This window comes from Scyliorhinus torazame, chromosome 4 (assembly GCF_047496885.1).
Source record: "Scyliorhinus torazame isolate Kashiwa2021f chromosome 4, sScyTor2.1, whole genome shotgun sequence".
In the NCBI taxonomy this organism is placed as follows: Eukaryota; Metazoa; Chordata; class Chondrichthyes; order Carcharhiniformes; family Scyliorhinidae; genus Scyliorhinus; species Scyliorhinus torazame.
Genome location: NC_092710.1, coordinates 301,740,712 through 301,758,344, shown reverse-complemented (window position 1 = coordinate 301,758,344; position 17,633 = coordinate 301,740,712). Strand labels below are relative to the sequence as shown.

The 17,633-nt window shown below is 50.1% G+C and overlaps 1 protein-coding gene across 1 annotated transcript in view; it reads left to right on the top strand.

The window, feature by feature from the left end:
- The window catches only part of cdk19 (cyclin dependent kinase 19), a 509,018-nt gene that overhangs the window by 405,695 nt on the left and 85,690 nt on the right, over nt 1-17,633 (top strand). Inside the window, exon 11 of the mRNA XM_072500031.1 lies at nt 261-339. Coding sequence (XP_072356132.1) covers nt 261-339 — 79 coding nt within the window. The remainder of the gene's footprint in view (nt 1-260; nt 340-17,633) is intronic.

The window sequence follows — 17,633 nt, the reverse complement described above, 5'->3', positions numbered from 1 at the left end:
GGTTATGATAAAGTTCATCGTAACTTGGTTTCACTGTGTCTTTATTCACCATAGTTTATTTTGATGTCTGACATTGCACAATGATGTCTATAATAGCATGTGTATTGGGAGGTAATGTTGGATTGGTTACAAACATTTGAATATGCTATTTAATGTGTGCTTTATTTCTATGTTTGAGTTTAAAAAATATATGTCAAACCAGTAACAATGATTTTTTTGTGCTGCCCCTTGCAAATTTACAATTTCTTTTTACATTTTAGCGTCTTTGCAGGTTGCCAGATCCCATATCCGAAGCGAGAATTCCTAAATGAAGATGAGCCAGAAGAGAAAGGTGAAAAGGTAAGAAAAGGCAACATATGGTACTCGCAGCTTATTTCAAATCTAAAGTCAACCTACTCTGTGTATCCTTGTAATGCACCTTTCAATGAACATTATTTTATTCATATTTAACTGTATTTCCATAAGGCCTTACATAAGGTACAAAAAACAGACTAATGAATAAATTTGCTGCACAGGTTTTCAGGGGTTAAGTAGCAGAATGGATAGCTAGCTGGCTGCATGACAAACAGAAGAGAGTAATTTTTTATACCCTTTATTAGTGTCACAAGTACGTTTACATTAACACTGCAATGAAGTTACTGTGAAAAGCCCCTAGTCACCACACTGCGGCACCTGTTCGGGTACACAGAGGGAGAATTCAGAATGTCCAATTCACCTAACAAGCACATCTCAATTCACCTAACAAGCACGTCTTTCAGGACTTGTGGGAGGAAACCAGAGGAAACCCATGCAGACACGGGGCGTAAGTGCAGATTCCGCACCAAGCCAAGCTGGGAATTGTACCCGGGTCTCTGGCGCTGTGAAGCAACATTGCTAACCACTGTGTCACCCTTCTAATCTCGTTGAGCATCATGAGATTACTTTTAACATCTTTGCCACGTGAACCGATTGGTGTCATATTTTAGCGGTCTCTCCTCGTTGGCACATTGGCATTGCCACCCTGACACTACCAAGGCACCCCAGAGGACGCCCACCCGGACCTGTGGCTCCGTTGTTTCTGACCTCCACCCTCTTCCTGTGCCCGACCCCCAAATCTGTGGCCAATCTCCTTAGTATTTCTTTAAATGACTCACAGTTTCTCCTTCTGCCTTGCTGCTCATCCCCAGAACCCTGGCTCACAGTGAGGGCTTGGGAGAAGGAAGTGGCAAGCAGGAACATTTAAAAACTGCACCATCGGGGCTCACACTTTCACAACGCCGGAGCTCTGGCCTCGGATCAGATCTGGATTTTGAGAGGTGAATGCAGGCTCAGGAGAGGGAGGGTGAGTCACCGATAGGGTGGTTCGGGAAGACGGCATGTCAGGCACTGGGAGAAGCCACGAGTCAGAGGTCAAGGAAAGGAAAAGCCTGCAAGTCAAGAGGTTGGAAAGGGAAGAAGCCAGAAGTAGGGGAAGGAAAAGGCTGCAAGTCAGGAAGAGAAGAAACCACTCGGTAGCACAGTGGTTAGCACTGTTGCTTCACAGCTTCAGAGTCGCAGTTTCGATTCCTGGCTGGGTCACTGTCTGTACGGGGTCTGCATGCTCTCCCCGTGTCTGCGTGGGTTTCCTCCCACAAGTCCCGAAAGACATGCTGTTGGGTGAATTGGTCATTCTGAATTCTCCTTGTGTACCTGAACAGGCGCTGGAGTGTGGCGACTAGGGGCTTTTCACATTAACTTCATTGCAGTGTTAATGTAAGCCTAATAATAATAATAATACTTGTGACAATAAAGATTATTATTATAGTCAGAGGTCAGGGGAGGAAAAGGCTGCAAGTTGGAGGTCGGGGAGGGGAGAGGATTCAGGGTGCTAGAAATCTGCAGTGACCAGTAGGATTAGGGAACAAGAGATTCGGGAAGCAGGATTGGTGGTGAGCAGGTGGCATTCGAAGCAGAAAATTACAATTGTTTGGTATTTTAAAATAAATTTTATTTTAAAAGTTATTTGATTTACGTATGTAGGAATTTAGCAATGTAAAGTATTTCAACTTACAGGGTACAATATAATAGCCCATATCTTTCTGGTTTCCCTGTGTTGCATTTGAGGGGTATCCCAATGATGTGCTGGGGAATCCCTCTAGGACGTTCCCACATAATGGTTTACTCAGCAATTGCCCAGAAGTGCTAACTTCCTCTGGACAATCGCACTGGACCACTGGTCAGAAGTGATTTAAATCGCTAACTTAAAGTGGTTCTGCAAGTCTTACTGATAGTTAGGCCGTAAGACCATAAAACACAGAGCAGAATTAGCCCATTCAGCCCATCGATTCTGCTCCGCCATTCAATCATGGCGGATATGTTGCTCATCCCCATTCTCCTGCCTTCTCTCCATAACCCCTGTTCCCCTTATGAATCAATATCCTATCTATCTCTATCTTTTTTTTAATAAATATTTTTACTCTCCTCCTTTTTCACATTTTCATTCAAATTTACACCCACCAACAAACAATCAACGGTAACAAATACAATGTCAATCCCCTGGCCAACAATTCCCCCCTCCCACCAACCCCCAAACAACCCTCAACATTTTAAATATAAACATCAAAGAAAAGGATTCAGGAATCCACCCACACATAGTCACCAACAACATACACAGTCCATCTCCCCCCCCCAATGTTCGATGTCATCCAATTCTTGAAAGTGCATAATGAACAAAGCCCATGAATTGTAGAACCCTTCCATCCTTCCCCTCAACACAAACGCCATTCTTCCAGCGGAGCGGGCAGAGAGGGGAGCGATTTTTGGAGGGGAGAGCTGGAAGGTAAGCTGAGTTTTGATTTTTATCTTACTTTTTCAGAGCTTTCTTTTTTCTCAGAGCAGCAGGAAACCGGAAGTCGGCCGTGGGGAGACCTGGGAAGGTTTGTATTATCCAATAAATTTGAACGGTGAGGAAACCCGAGACACTACACGTGTCGTGTATCCCACCCTCCCTCCTCCTCTAACCTAAAAAAAAAGACTCAGTGCTGTGAGCAGGTAAGCTATTTACTTTTTTTTTTTCTTTCTTTTTTGCTGGGAGACTAAGTAGAGGTGATAGCAGCTAGGGCAGTGGAATGTTCCTCCTGCAGAATGTTCGAGGTAAGGGAGACCACCGGTGTCCTTGCTGACTTCACCTGCGGGAAGTGCAGCCATCTCCTGCTCCTCACAGACCGTGTTAGGGAACTGGAGCGAGCTGGATGAACTGAGGATCATTCGGGATGCTGAGGGGGTGATAGTTAGAAGCTACAGGGACATAGTTACACCTGAGAACAAAGGTAGCTGGGTAACAGTTAGAGGTGGGAAGAGGAGGAAGCAGTCAGTGCAGGGATCCCCTGTGGTCATTCCTCTCAACAATAAGTGTACCGCTTTGGATACTGTAGGGATTACCTAGCAGGGGTAGGCTACAGTGACCGGGTCTCTGGCACGAGGTCCGGCTCTGGGGCTCAGAAGGGAAGGGGGGAGATTAGGAGAGCACTAGTTATCGGGGACTCAATAGTTAGAGGTACAGACAGGAGGTTCTGTGGGCACGGGCGAGACTCTCGGGTGGCTTGTTGCCTCCCGGGTACCAGAGTCCATGACGTCTCGGATCGTGTCTTTAGGATCCTTAAGGGGGAGGGGGAGCAGCCAGACGTCGTGGTGCACATTGGTACCAACGACGTAGGTAGGAAAGGAGGTGTGGATGTAATAAACGAGTTGAGGGAGTTAGGCAGGAAGTTAAAAGCCAGGACCGACAGAGTTGGCATCTCTGGTTTGTTGCCGGTGCCACGTGATAGCGAGGCTAGGAATAGGGAGTGAGTGCAGTTGAACACCTGGCTGCAGGAATGGTGTAGGAGGGAGGGCTTCAGGTATTTGGATAATTGGAGTGCATTCTTGGGAAGATGGGACCTGTACAAGCAGGACGGGTTGCATCTGAACCAGAGGGGCACCAATATCCTGGGAGGGAGGTTTGCTAGTACTCTTCGGGAGGGTTTAAACTAATTTGGCAGGGGAATGGGAACCGGATTTGTAGTCCAGCAACTAAGGTAGCCGATGTTCAGGACGTCAAAGCGTATAGTGAGGCAGTGGGGAAGGGAACACTGACAAAGGAGAGTACTTGCAGGCACGGAGATGGGTTGAAGTGTGCAAACTTCAACGCAAGAAGCATCAGGAATAAGGTGGGTGAACTTAAGGCATGGATTGGTACTTGGGACTACGATGTGGTGGCCATCACGGAAACTTGGATAGAAGAGGGTCAGAATGATTGTTAGAGGTTCCTGGTTATAGATGTTTCAATAAGATTAGGGAGGGTGGTAAAAGAGGTGGGGGGGGGGGGGGTGGCATTATTAATTAGAGATAGTATAACAGCTGCAGAAAGGCAGTTCGAGGAGTATCACCCTACTGAGGTAGTGTGGGTTGAAGTCAGAAATAGGAAAGGAGCAGTCACCTTGTTAGGAGTTTTCTATAGGCCCCCCAATAGTAGCAGAGATGTGGAGGAACAGATTGGGAAACAGATTTTGGAAAGGTGCAGGCGTCACAGGGTAGTAGTCATGGGTGACTTTAACTTCCCAAATATTGGGGGCGATTCTCCGATATTGAGGCCAAGTGTTCACACCGTCGTGAACGCCGTCGCGTTTCACGACGGCGCAAACAGGGTCCGGACACGACCTGTTCTGGCCCCCATAGGGGGTCAGCACGGCGCTGGAATGGTTCACGCCGCTCCAGTGTCCTTACACGGCACCAAATGGGCGCCGCGCCAACCCGCGCATGCACAGTTGGGCCGCGCTATCCTGCGCATTCACGGGGAATGTCTTACGCATGCCGGCCCCTCACCAACATGGAGCCAGTGTTCTGGGGCCGCGCGCGGAAGGAGGTAGACCCGGGGGGGAGAGGCCGGCCCGCCGATCGGTGGGCCCCGATCGCGGGCCAGACTCCATCGGAGGCCACCCCGGTAAAGGAGTCCCCCTCCCCCCCCCCCACAGGCCGCTTCCCCCAACGTTCCTGCAGAGTTCCCGCCGGCAGCGACCAGGGAACCTTTCGTGTCGTAGCGGCCGCTTGGCCCACCCGGCCGGAGAATCGCTGCTCGCTGGTTCTCCGAGTGGCCCGGTGCGAATCGCGCGCGCTGCTGGTTTCCGGGGGGGGGTAGGAGAATCACGTGAGGGTGTCAGGGCGGCGTGGCGCGATTCGCGCGGCGCCCCGGCGATTCTCCCACCCGGCATGGGGGGTGGAGAATAGCGCCCATCAAGTGAAAACACTTTAGATTCAAATAGTTTAGATGGGGTGGTGTTTGTGCAGTGTGTCCAGGAAGCTTTTCTAACACAGTATGTAGATTCTCCGACCAGAGCGGTGGCCATATTGGATTTAGTACTTGGGAATGAACCAGGGCAAGTGATAGATTTGTTAGTGAGGGAGCATTTTGGAGATAGTGACCACAATTCTGTGACTTTCACTTTAGTAATGGAGAGGGATAGGTGCGTGCAACAGGGCAAGGTTTACAATTGGGGGAAGGGTAAATACGATGCTGTCAGACAAGAACTGAAGTGCATAAGTTGGGAACATAGGCTGTCAGGGAAGGACACAATTGAAATGTGGAACTTGTTCAAGTAACAGATACTACGTGTCCTTGATATGTATATCCCTGTCAGGCAGGATGTGGCGATGCCGGCGTTGGACTGGGTTGAGCATGGTAAGAAGTCTTACAACACCAGGTTAAAGTCCAACAGGTTTGTTTCGATGTCACTAGCTTTCGGAGCGCTGCTCCTTCCTCAGGTGAATGAAGAGCTTTGTTCCAGAAACATATATATATAGACAGATTCAAAGATGCCAGACAATGCTTGGAATACGAGCATTAGCAGGTGATTAAATCTACAGATCCAGAGATGGGGTAACCCCAGGTTAAAGAGGTGTGACTTGTGTCACGCCAGGACAGTTGGTAGGATTTTGCAGGCCAGATGGTGGGGGATGAATGTAATGCGACATGAATCCCAGGTCCCGGTTGAGGCCGCACTCATGTGTGCGGAACTTGGCTATAAGTTTCTGCTCGGCGATTCTGCGTTGTCGCGTGTCCTGAAGGCCGCCTTGGAGAACGCTTACAGGGAAGAGATGGTCGAGTGAGGGAACCATGGGCGACAAGAGAGGTTGAATGTCTTGTTACGAGGAAGAAGGAGACTTATGTAAGGCTGAGGAAACAAGGTTCAGACAGCGCTGGAGGTATACAAGATAGCCAGGAGGGAACTGAAGAAAGGGATTAGGAGAGCTAAGAGAGGGCATGAAAAATCTTTGGCGGGTAGGATCAAGGAAAACCCCATGGCCTTTTACACATATGTGAGAAATATGAGAATGACTAGAGCGAGGGTAGGTCCGATCAAGGACAGTAGCGGGAGATTATGTATTGAGTCTGAAGAGATAGGAGAGGTCTTGAACGAGTACTTTTCTTCAGTATTTACGAATGAGAGGGGCCATATTGTTGGAGAGGACAGTGTGAAACAGACTGAAATGAAATGAAAATGAAAATCGCTTATTGTCACAAGTAGGCTTCAAATGAAGTTACTGCGAAAAGCCCCTAGTCGCCACATTCCGGTGCCTGTTCGGGGAGGCTGGTACGGGAATTGAACAGTGCTGCTGGCCTGCCTTGGTCTGCTTTAAAAGCCAGCTCTTTAGCCCTGTGCTAAACCAGCCCCTGGTAAACTGGTAAGCTCGAGGAGACACTCGTTAGGAAGGAAGATGTGTTGGGCATTTTGAAAAACTTGAGGATAGACAAGTCCCCCGGGCCTGACGGGATATATCCAAGGATTCTATGGGAAGCAAGAGATGAAATTGCAGAGCCGTTGGCAATGATCTTTTCATCCTCACTGTCAACAAGGGTGGTACCAGGGGATTGGAGAGTGGTAAATGTCGTGCCCCTGTTCAAAAAAGGGAATAGGGATAACCCTGGGAATTACAGGCCAGTTAGTCTTACTTTGGTGGTAGGCAAAGTAATGGAAAGGGTACTGAAGGATAGGATTCCTGAGCATCTGGAAAGACACTGCTTGATTAGGGATAGTCAGCACGGATATGTGAGGTGTAGGTCTTGCCTCACAAGTCTTATTGAATTATTTGAGGAGGTGACCAAGCACGTGGATGAAGGTAAAGCAGTGGATGTAGTGTACATGGATTTTGGTAAGGCATTTGATAAGGTTCCCCATGGTAGGCTTATGCAGAAAGTAAGCAAGCATGGGATAGTGGGAAATTTGGCCAGTTGAATAACAAACTGGCTAACCGATAGAAGTCAGAGAGTGGTGGCGGATGGCAAATATTCAGCCTGGAGCCCAGTTACCAGTGGCGTACCGCAGGGATCAGTTCTGGGTCCTCTGCTGTTTGTGATTTTCATTCATGACTTGGATGAGGGAGTTGAAGGGTGGGTCAGTAAATTTGCAGACGATACGAAGATTGGTGGAGTTGTGGATAGTGAGGAGGGCTATTGTCGGCTGCAAAGAGATATAGATAGGATGCAGAGCTGGGCTGAGAAGTGGCAGATGGAGTTTAACCCTGAAAAGTGTGAGGTTGCCCATTTTGGAAGGACAAATATGAATGGAATGCGGAATACACGGTTAACGGTAAGGTTCTTGGCAATGTGCAGGAGCAGAGAGATCTTGGGGTCTATGTTCATAGATCTTTGAAAGTTGTCACTCAAGTGGATAGAGCTGTGAAGAAGGCCTATGGTGTGCTAGCATTCATTAGCAGAGGGATTAAATTTAAGAGCCGTGAGGTGATGATGCAGCTGTACAAAACCTTGGTAAGGCCACATTTGGAGTACTGTGTGCAGTTCTGGTCACCTCATTTTAGGAAAGATGTAGAAGCTTTGGAAAAGGTGCAATGGAGATTTACCAGGATGTTGCCTGGAATGGAGAGTAAGTCTTACGAGGAAAGGTTGAGGGTGCTAGGCCTTTTCTCATTAGAACGGAGAAGGATGAGGGTAGACTTGATAGAGGTTTATAAGATGATCAGGGGAATAGATAGAGTAGACAGTCAGAGACTTTTTCCCCGGGTAGAACAAACCATTAAAAGGGGACATAAACTTAAGGTGAATGGTGGAAGATATAGGGGGGATGTCAGAGGCAGGTTATTTACCCAGAGAGTAGTGGGGGCATGGAATGCACTGCCTGTGGAAGTAGTTGAGTCGGAAACATTAGGGACCTTCAAGCGGCTATTGGATAGGTACATGGATTACGGTAGAATGATGGGGTGTAGATTAATTTGTTCTTAATCTAGGACAAAAGCTCGGCGCAACATCGTGGCTGAAGGGCCTGTTCTGTGCTGTATTTTCTATGTTCTATGTTCTCAAGTGTTAAAAATTCCAACAGATCCCCCCGCCACGCCAGGGCACAGAGTGGAGAGACTGACCTCCACCACAACAGGATCCGCCTTCGGGCGATCAGCGAGGCGAAGGCTAAAACATCTGCCTCCAACCCTGGCCGATCCGATACCCCGAATATAGCCTCCAGAGGACCCGGCTCAAGCCTAACAAGTACCATCTTTGAGATTACCCTGAACACCTGCCTCCAATACCCTTCCAGCTTTGGACAGGACCAAAACATATGAATGTGGTTTGCGGGCCAATCCTCCCCTCCCCCCCGCAATGTCCACAAACATCCTCTACCCCCTCAAAGAGTCGGCTCATCCTCGCCTTTGTGAGGTGCGCCCTATACACCACCTTCAGCTTGCCCACAAAGTTGAGGCATTTACCCTCTGGAGCACCTCACACCACAACCCGATGCTCTCTCCCAGCTCTTTTCTATCTCTATCTTAAAGAACAGTTGAGGACTCTGGGTCTTTACTCGTTGGAGTTCAGAAGGATGAGGGGGGATCTTATTGAAACGTATAGGATACAGCGTGGCCTGGATAGAGTGGACGGGGAGAGGATGTTTCCACTTGTAAGAGAAACTAGAAACAGAGGACACAATCTCAGACTAAAGGGTCAATCCTTTAAAACAGAGATGAGGAAGTATTTCTTCAGCCAGAGGGTGGTGAATCTGTGGAACTCTTTGCCGCAGAAGGCTGCAGAGGCCAATTCACTGAGTGTCTTTAAGACAGAGATAGATAGGTTTTTGATCAATAAAGGGATCAGGGTTTATGGGGAGAAAGCAGGAGAATGGGGATGAGAAATGTATCAGCCATGATTGAATGGCGGAGCAGACTCGATGGGCCGAGTGGCCTAATTCTGCTCCTATGTCTTATGGCCTTATTATGGTGTTAACCTTAAGACAATCTTGAACTAGAACTCCTACGTCCCTTTCTGATTTCCTAAGCCTTTTCCCATTTAGAAAATAATCCAAGCCTCTATTCTCCCTACCAAAGTGCACAACCTCACAATTTTACACATTGTATTCCATTTGCCACTTCTTTGCCCACTCTCCTAGCCTGCCCGAGTCCTTCTGCAGCCTCCCTGCTTCCTCAGTACTACCTGTCCTTATGAAAGAGTTAGAGGAAAACAATCACTCCTAACTCCAGAGTAACTATTTTCAAAAACCCAGACCCCACCTCGTACGGTACAACCCCCAGTCACACAAATCCCTAGGCTCCCCCCTGGTCCAACACAGCACCCTCCCCCCCCCGCCCCCCCCGCCCCCCACCTCCTCCCCACGGATTGACCCCCCCCCCTGTCTGACCCTGCTTCCCCGCCTACCCTCCCGGACTGACTGCCCTCTCCTGTCCGGCCCCACCCTTACAGCAACTCTGCCATAAAAAGACCCCTGGAGAACACTGCTACAAACCTTCCCCAAGCCCAAAAAATATCCATTGATATTTTTCTGTTTGCTATTATTCAGCCAATTTTGTGATGAAAGATGGTCCCCATTCTCAAAACACAGTGAATGCAGTTTAAACTGGTGGATGGGGAGTCAATCATACAGCTGCTTTGTGCTGTTGTCGAACTTCCTGAGCAAGTGGAGAATATTTCGCCACACTTAACTTGTGCCTTTTGAATGGGTGACCGTGGACAGGTTTTGGGGCGTCAGGAGGTGAGTTACACTCCGCAGGATTCTCAGCCTCTGCTCTGCGCTTGAAACCACTTTATTTATGTGGTTAGTTCAATTCAGTTTCTGGTCAATGTTAACACCCAGAATGTTAATCGTGGGGGTTTGAGTGATGCTAATGTCGTTCAATGTCATGGGGAAATAGATTCTCTCTTGTTGGAGATGATCATTGCCTGGCACTTGTGTGGCGCGAATATTACTTACCTCCTGTCAGCATAAACCTGGGTATTGTCCAGGTCTTTCTGCAAATAAACGCACACAGCTTTTGTATATGAGGACTTGCGAATGTTGTGTAATTGTCAGTAAATATCCCCACTTCTGACCTTATGGTGGAGAGAAGGTCAATAATGAAGCAGCTGAAATGTTGGGCTAGGGCACTACCCTGAGGAACTCCTGCAGTGATTTCCCGGAACTGAGATGACTGACCCCCAATAACCACAACCATCTTCCTTTGTGTCAGGTATGCTTCTAACCAGTGGAGAGCTTTCAACCTGATTCCCGCTGACTTCAGTATTGCTCGGGCTCCTTAATGCCATACTCGGTTAAATGGTGCCTGGATGTCAAGGGCAGTAACTCTCACCTCACCTCTGGAGTTCAGCTCTTTTGTCCAAGTTTGAACCAAGGATATAATGAGATCAGGAGCTGAGTGGCTCTTGGCAGAGCCCAAACTGAGTGTCAGTGAGTAGGTTATTGCTGAGTAAGTGCTGCTTGATAGCACCGTCAACGCCATTCCACTTTACTGGTGATCGCGATTGGACTGATGGGGCAGTAATTTACCATGTTGGATTTGTCCTGCTTTTTACCTACAGGACATACCCAGGAAATTTTCCACATTGCTGGGTAAATGCCAGTATTGCCACTCTACTGGAACAGCTTAGTTAAGGGCTAGAAAGTGGCAATTTTGTTCTTCCACATAATAAAAAATTAATGGAATATTTGTCAGCATCTGACTACTTGTGAATTCAAGCTGAAAATTAAAACTGAGGTTCAAATTTATTGAATGGATTTCAGCAACTTGCTTTTTAGAAATATATTTCATACCAAGGAAAAACTTCAGTGGCAAATAGACTGACTCACTCATACCTCTAGCGTGTTTGATTTGACCATCAACATCAGGAAGACAAAGGTCATGGTCTAGAATGTTGTCATTTCACCAGCACTTTGACAATGTGACACACTTATCTATGCTTTGCAGTCAGCAGCAATCTGTCACTTGATACTGAAATCAACACACATATTACAAAAGCTACAACCATTAGGTCCAAGCTGAGTGGGCCAACAGGAACTTGACTTACACCAAACTGTGAGCCTGTCAAAATTGCATCCTCAGCACACTCTGCTATTACAATGAGACCTGGACAACTGGTGTTAGGCAGGAGAAAAGGCTGAACAGTTCCCACCTTTGCTGTCTCAGATGTATCCTCAGCATCTCTTGGCAGGACAAGGTCACGAACTCCGAGGCCCTGGAGAGTGCTAATGCCATCAGCATATGCACAGTACAAAGCCAATGGGCGCAATCTTCCCAGAAAAGAGCAAAGTCTCCTAGCGAGCCTGTTTAACCGCGTGTTTCCCAGCACTCAAAGTGGCTATTCAACAGGGGCCTAAACGGGGAACTCGGCCGAGGCCGCACATAGCCCCATTTCTGCAACGAGGAGCTCCGCCCGCCAGAACTCTCCATTGTAGCGAGAGATCAGGATGCCATTTCTAAATCCCCGACCTCCCCGCAGCCGGACACAACTTGGAAGGGTCCCCCTCATCTGCCAACACCTCCCCCCTCCCCCACCCCCGCCCGGTGGGCAACCCCAGCCCAATCGCACGTGCACAAAAAAATGCTAGCTTGGCACCACCAACCTGGCACCACCCCTGCCAGTGCAACCTTGGTAGTGGCTGGTGGCTCTGCCAGGCTGGCACTGACAGAGTACCAAATGTGGCACCAGCAGTGCCAGGGCCACCACCCTGCTGCATGGTATTGCAGGTGGTGTCTTGAAATGGAAAGAAATCTGATTAGCAGACAAGAAGCATAAATTGGAGTAAATGGGTCTTTATCCGATTGGCAAGCATACGTGCTAGGACCCCAACTGTTCACATTATATATTAATGTTTTGGGACTAAATGTAGTATCTCTAAATCTACAGATGATACAAAGTTGGGTGGGAAGGTGAGCTGTGAGGAGGATGCAGAGATGCTTCAGTGGGATTTGGACAGGCTAAGTGAGTGGGTATATGCATGGCAGATGCAGTATAATGTGGATAAATGGGAGGTTATTCACTTTGGTAGCAAAAATAGGAAGGCAAGTTATTATTTAAATGGGTGTAAATTGAGAGAGGTGAATACTCAGCGAGACCTTGGTATCCTCGTGCATCAGTCGCTGAAAGTAAACGCGCAGGTACAGCAGGCAGTAAAGAAGGTAAATGGTATGTTGGCCTTCATAGCGAGAGGATTTGAGTATAGGAATAGAAATGTTTTACTGCAATTGTACAGGGCATTGGTGAGGCCACACCTGGAGTATTATGTGCAGTTTGGGTCTCCTTATCTGAAGAACAATGTTCTTGCTGTGGAGGGAGTGCAGCAAAGGTTTACCAGGCTGATTCCTGCGATGGCGGGACTGTCATATGAGGAGAGACTAAGCCGGTTAGGATTATATTCATTGGAGTTTAGAAGAGTGAGAGGGGATCTCATAGAAATTCATAAAATTCTAACAGGATTAGACCGGGTAGATTCAGAAAGAATGTTCCTGATGGTGGGAGAGTCTAGAACTAGGGGGTCACAGTCTGAGGATAAGGGATAAACCTTTTAGGACTGAGGTGAGGAGAAATGTCTTCTCCCAGAGAGTGGTGAATCTGTGAAATTCACTACCACAGATAGTAATTGAGGCCAGAAAGTTGTGTAATTTCAAGAAGGAGTTAGATATAGCTCTTGGGGCTAAAGGGATCAAGAGATATGGGGGAAGGCAGGATCAGGGTATTGAACTTGATGATCAGCCATGTTCATAAGATCATTCATTGCTGTAAAAGTTAAATAAGAAATATGTGTAATATATTTCCCTTCGCCTTCATAATTCTTTCTGGATGCAACACAATTGCAATGAAGACAATGTTATGGCAATAGCATCTATCTTTGTTAACCCATTGTAGCGCACAATGACTTACGAGAGAGACGAATAGAGGTGAAGTCGATGAGGCTTTATTAAGCGTGACTTGTTCCCTGCAGTTCAGCAACAGACTGGAGCTGCGGGGAGAAGCCCAGGTTCTTATACTCCGCCTTCAGGGCGGAGCTAGGGATCAACAGCCAACCAGGACCCGGGATCTGTCAGCCAATAGCATCACGGCTTCACAGTCCCACATGACCCCTAATGCATACTACCACATTCACCCCTTGTTAAAAATGAACCCGGCGGGGTGGTGCTTCGCATGGTGGTAGGGGTTTACAAGGCTGGTCCTGGGAGGAGAACATTTTTGGCATGTCCTTTCAATGCTCTACACTTTGCCCTACATTGGGCTATGTACAGGGTTTGTGAACTATTTACAATATTCGTAAGAGGAAAAGAACATTCTCATTAGAGTCCACAACATTCTTGTGTTACACCGATGCCACGAGTCGAGCGGGCGGTCTGGTCTTCCTTGTCGATCGCCTCAGCCCCGGTGGTGGTGCAGGTGCTTGTTCCCGCGTTGTCGTCTCCAGGAGCTTTTCGGTGTCTGCTTCTATTTCACTCCTGGTCGGACATGGGAGGAGGACCGATCCTCCCGGGAAGGGGGCGGTCGCGGGGTGCGCCGGTGGCAGGGAGGGGGTGATCGGTGTCGGGGGGGTGTGCGTGTTGCCGGCGGGCGCCAGGTCTCGCAGGGAGACCGTGTCCTGTCGGCCGTCGGGGTATGCCACGTAGGCGTACTGCGGGTTCGCGTGGAGGAGATGAACCCTCTCGACCAACGGGTCCGACTTGTGCGCCCGCACATGTTTCCGGAGCAAGATGGGTCCTGGGGCCGCCAGCCAGGTCGGCAGCGACGTTCCGGAGGAGGACTTCCTGGGGAAGACAAGGTGGCGCTCATGCGGCGTTTGGTTAGTGGTGGTACGCAGCAGAGACCGGATGGAGTGGAGAGCGTCCGGGAGGACCTCCTGCCACCGTGAAACTGGGAGATCCCTGGACCTTAGGGCCAGTAGGACGGTCTTCCAGACCGTGCCGTTCTCCCTCTCTACTTGCCCGTTCCCCTGGGGGTTGTAGCTGGTCGTCCTGCTCGAGGCTATGCCCTTGCTGAGCAGGAACTGGCGCAGCTCGTCACTCATGAAGGAGGACCCCCTGTCGCTATGGATATATGCGGGGCAACCGAACAGTGTGAATATAGTGCTAAGGGCTTTAATAACTGTGGCCGCTGTCATGTCGGGGCAGGGGATGGCGAAAGGGAAACGGGAGTACTCGTCCACCACGTTCAGGAAGTATGTGTTTCGATCGGTGGAGGGGAGGGGCCCTTTGAAATCCAGACTGAGGCGTTCAAAGGGGCGGGAAGCTTTGATCAGGTGCGCTCTATCTGGCCTGAAAAAATGCGGTTTGCACTCAGCGCAGATGTGGCAGTTCCTGGTGACAGTACGGACCTCCTCCACGGAGTAGGGGAGGTTGCGGGACTTTATAAAATGGTAGAACCGAGTGACCCCCGGGTGGCAGAGGTCCTCGTGGAGGGTTTGGAGACGGTCTATTTGTGCGTTGGCACATGTGCCGCGGGATAGGGCATCGGACGGCTCGTTCAGCTTTCCGGGACGGTACAAGATCTCGTAGTTGAAGGTGGAGAGCTCGATCCTCCACCTTAAGATCTTGTCATTTTAAATTTTGCCCCACTGTGCATTATCGAACATGAAAGCTACCGACCGTTGGTCAGTGAGGAGAGTGAATCTCCTGCCGGCCAGGTAATGCCTCCAATGTCGCACAGCTTCCACTATGGCTTGGGCTTCCTTTTCCACTGAGAAGTGCCGGATTTCTGAGGTGTGGAGGGTTCGGGAGAAGAAGGCCACGGGTCTGCCCGCTTGGTTAAGGGTGGCCGCTAGAGCTACATCGGAGGCGTCGCTCTCGACCTGGAAGGGGAGGGACTCGTCGATGGCGCGCATCGTGGCCTTTGCGATATCCGCTTTGATGCGGCTGAAGGCCTGGCGAGCCTCTGTCGACAGGGGGAAGGTAGTAGTCTGTATTAGTGGGCGGGCCTTGTCTGCATACTGGGGGACCCACTGGCGTAAGATGAAAAAAACCCCAGGCATCGTTTCAGGGCTTTGGAGCAGTGGGGAAGGGGAAATTCCATAAGGGGGCGCATGCGTTCGGGGTCGGGGCCTATTATCCCATTGCGCACTACGTATCCCAGGATGGCCAGCCGGTTTGTGCTAAACACGCACTTGTCCTCGTTGTATGTGAGGTTCAAGGCGTTTGCGGTCTGGAGGAATTTTTGGAGGTTGGCGTCGTGGTCCTGCTGATCGTGGCCGCAGATGGTTACGTTGTCGAGATACGGGAACGTGGCCTGTAACCCGTGTTGATCAACCATTCGGTCCATCTCCCGTTGGAAGACCGAGACCCCGTTTGTGACGCCAAATGGGACCCTTAGGAAGTGATATAGTCGCCCATCTGCCTCGAAGGCTGTGTACTTGCGGTCACTTGGGCGGATGGGGAGCTGGTGATAGGCGGACTTGAGGCCCACGGTGGAGAAGACCTTATATTGGGCAATCCGATTTACCATGTCGGATATGCGGGGGAGAGGGTACGCATCTAGCTGTGTGTACCTGTTGATGGTCTGGCTCTAGTCTATGACCATCCTTTGCTTCTCCCCGGTCTTTACTACTACCACCTGTGCTCTCCAGGGACTATTGCTGGCCTGGATTATGCCTTCCTTCAGCAACCGCTGGACTTAGGACCGGATAAATGTCCGGTCCTGGGCGCTGTACCATCTGCTCCTAGTGGCGACGGGTTTGCAATCCGGGGTGAGGTTTGCAAACAAGGATGGCGGTTCAACTTTGAGGGTTGCGAGGCCGCAGATAGTGAGTGGGGGTATTGGGCCGCCGAATTGAAACGTTAGGCTCTGCAGGTTGCACTGGAAATCTAATCCCAGTAATGTGGGCGCGCAGAGTTGGGGAAGGACGTAGAGCCTGTAGTTTTTAAACTCCCTTCCTTGCACCGTTAGGGTCACTATGCAGAACCCTTTGATCTCTACGGAGTGGGATCCTGCAGCTAGGGCAATCTTTTGCGTACTGGGACGGATGGTCAAAAAACAGCGTCTTACCGTGTCGGGGTGGATGAAGCTTTCGGTGCTCCCGGAGTCGATCAGGCATGGTGTCTCGTGTCCGTTGATCAGCACCGTTGTTGTCGTCGTCTGGAGCGTCCGGGGCCGTGCTTGATCCAGCGTCACCGAGGCCAGATGTGGTCGTAGTGTCTCAGCGTCTTCTTCGGACCCCGTGGAGCCGTCGATGCTGGGGTCCTTTGTTGTCATCCAAGATGGCGGCATCCATGAATCGCACGCGGCCGGGGGTGGACAAACTGGCCGCCCCCACGGATCGCACGTGGTCGGGGGTGGACAAAATGGCCGCCCCCATGCATCGCACATGGCTGGGGGGTCACAAGATGGCGGCGCCCATCCTCCCCTCGTGGTGGCCGGGACCCAAAATGGTGGCGCCCGCGGGTCGCACATGGGGCGCTGGGTGGGGTTGGGGAGCGTTTGGGATGCGCTGGACTCTTTCTTCTCCGGGGACAGCGGCGACCCCCCGGGACCGGCACACAGCCGCGAAATGGCCCTTTTCCCCGCAGCTCTTGCAAGTCGCTGCGCGGGCCGGGCAGCGCTGCCGGGGGTGTTTCGCCTGCCCGCAGAAATAGCAGCGGGCCCCCCCGGGATGATCTGGCGTCTTAACCGCGCAAGCCTGTGAGGGAGGGGGGGGGGGCGGTTTGTCGCGACGGGGGTCCACGGAGCCCAAGGGGCTGCCGCGCGGTCGGGGCCGTAGGCGCGGGCATTTTGCGAGGCCACATCTAGGGAAGCTGCGATGGCCCGTGCCTCTGAGAGTCCTAGCGACTCTTTTTCTAAAAGTCTTTGGCGGATTTGGGGAGAGTTCATACCTGCCACAAACGCATCGCGAATTAACATGTCCGTGTGTTCAGTCGCGTTTACCGGCGGGCAGCCGCAGCCCTGTCCCAAAATTAGCAGCGCGGCGTAGAACTCCTCTAGCGATTCTCCGGGACTTTGCCGTCTCGTTGCGAGTTGGTAGCGTGCGTAGACCTGGTTCACTGGGCGAACGTAGACGCTCTTTAGTGCTGCGAGCGCCGCCGGGAAATCCTCTGCGTCGTCTATGAGAGGGTAAATTTCCGGGCTTACCCTTGAGTGCAGGACCTGTAGTTTCTTCTGTGATCTTCACCCATATCTTATTGAGTAAGCAGGTACTTCACATGACTGGAACAAGGAACTGGTATTTCCACAGTTGATTTAGAAACAATAATAAACATTGCGTCAGTGGTTTTCTGTTGAAATACTGCACTATTTATCATCGAATGGTTGCAGCTGAGAAAGAGGCCGTTTAGCCCTTCAGCTCTCTTCTTCGCCAACGCTATGCAAGAGCAAGTTTCAGTTGGACCTGCAATTTCTTTCTCCAATTCCCTTTTGAAAGAAAGGATTTTATCTC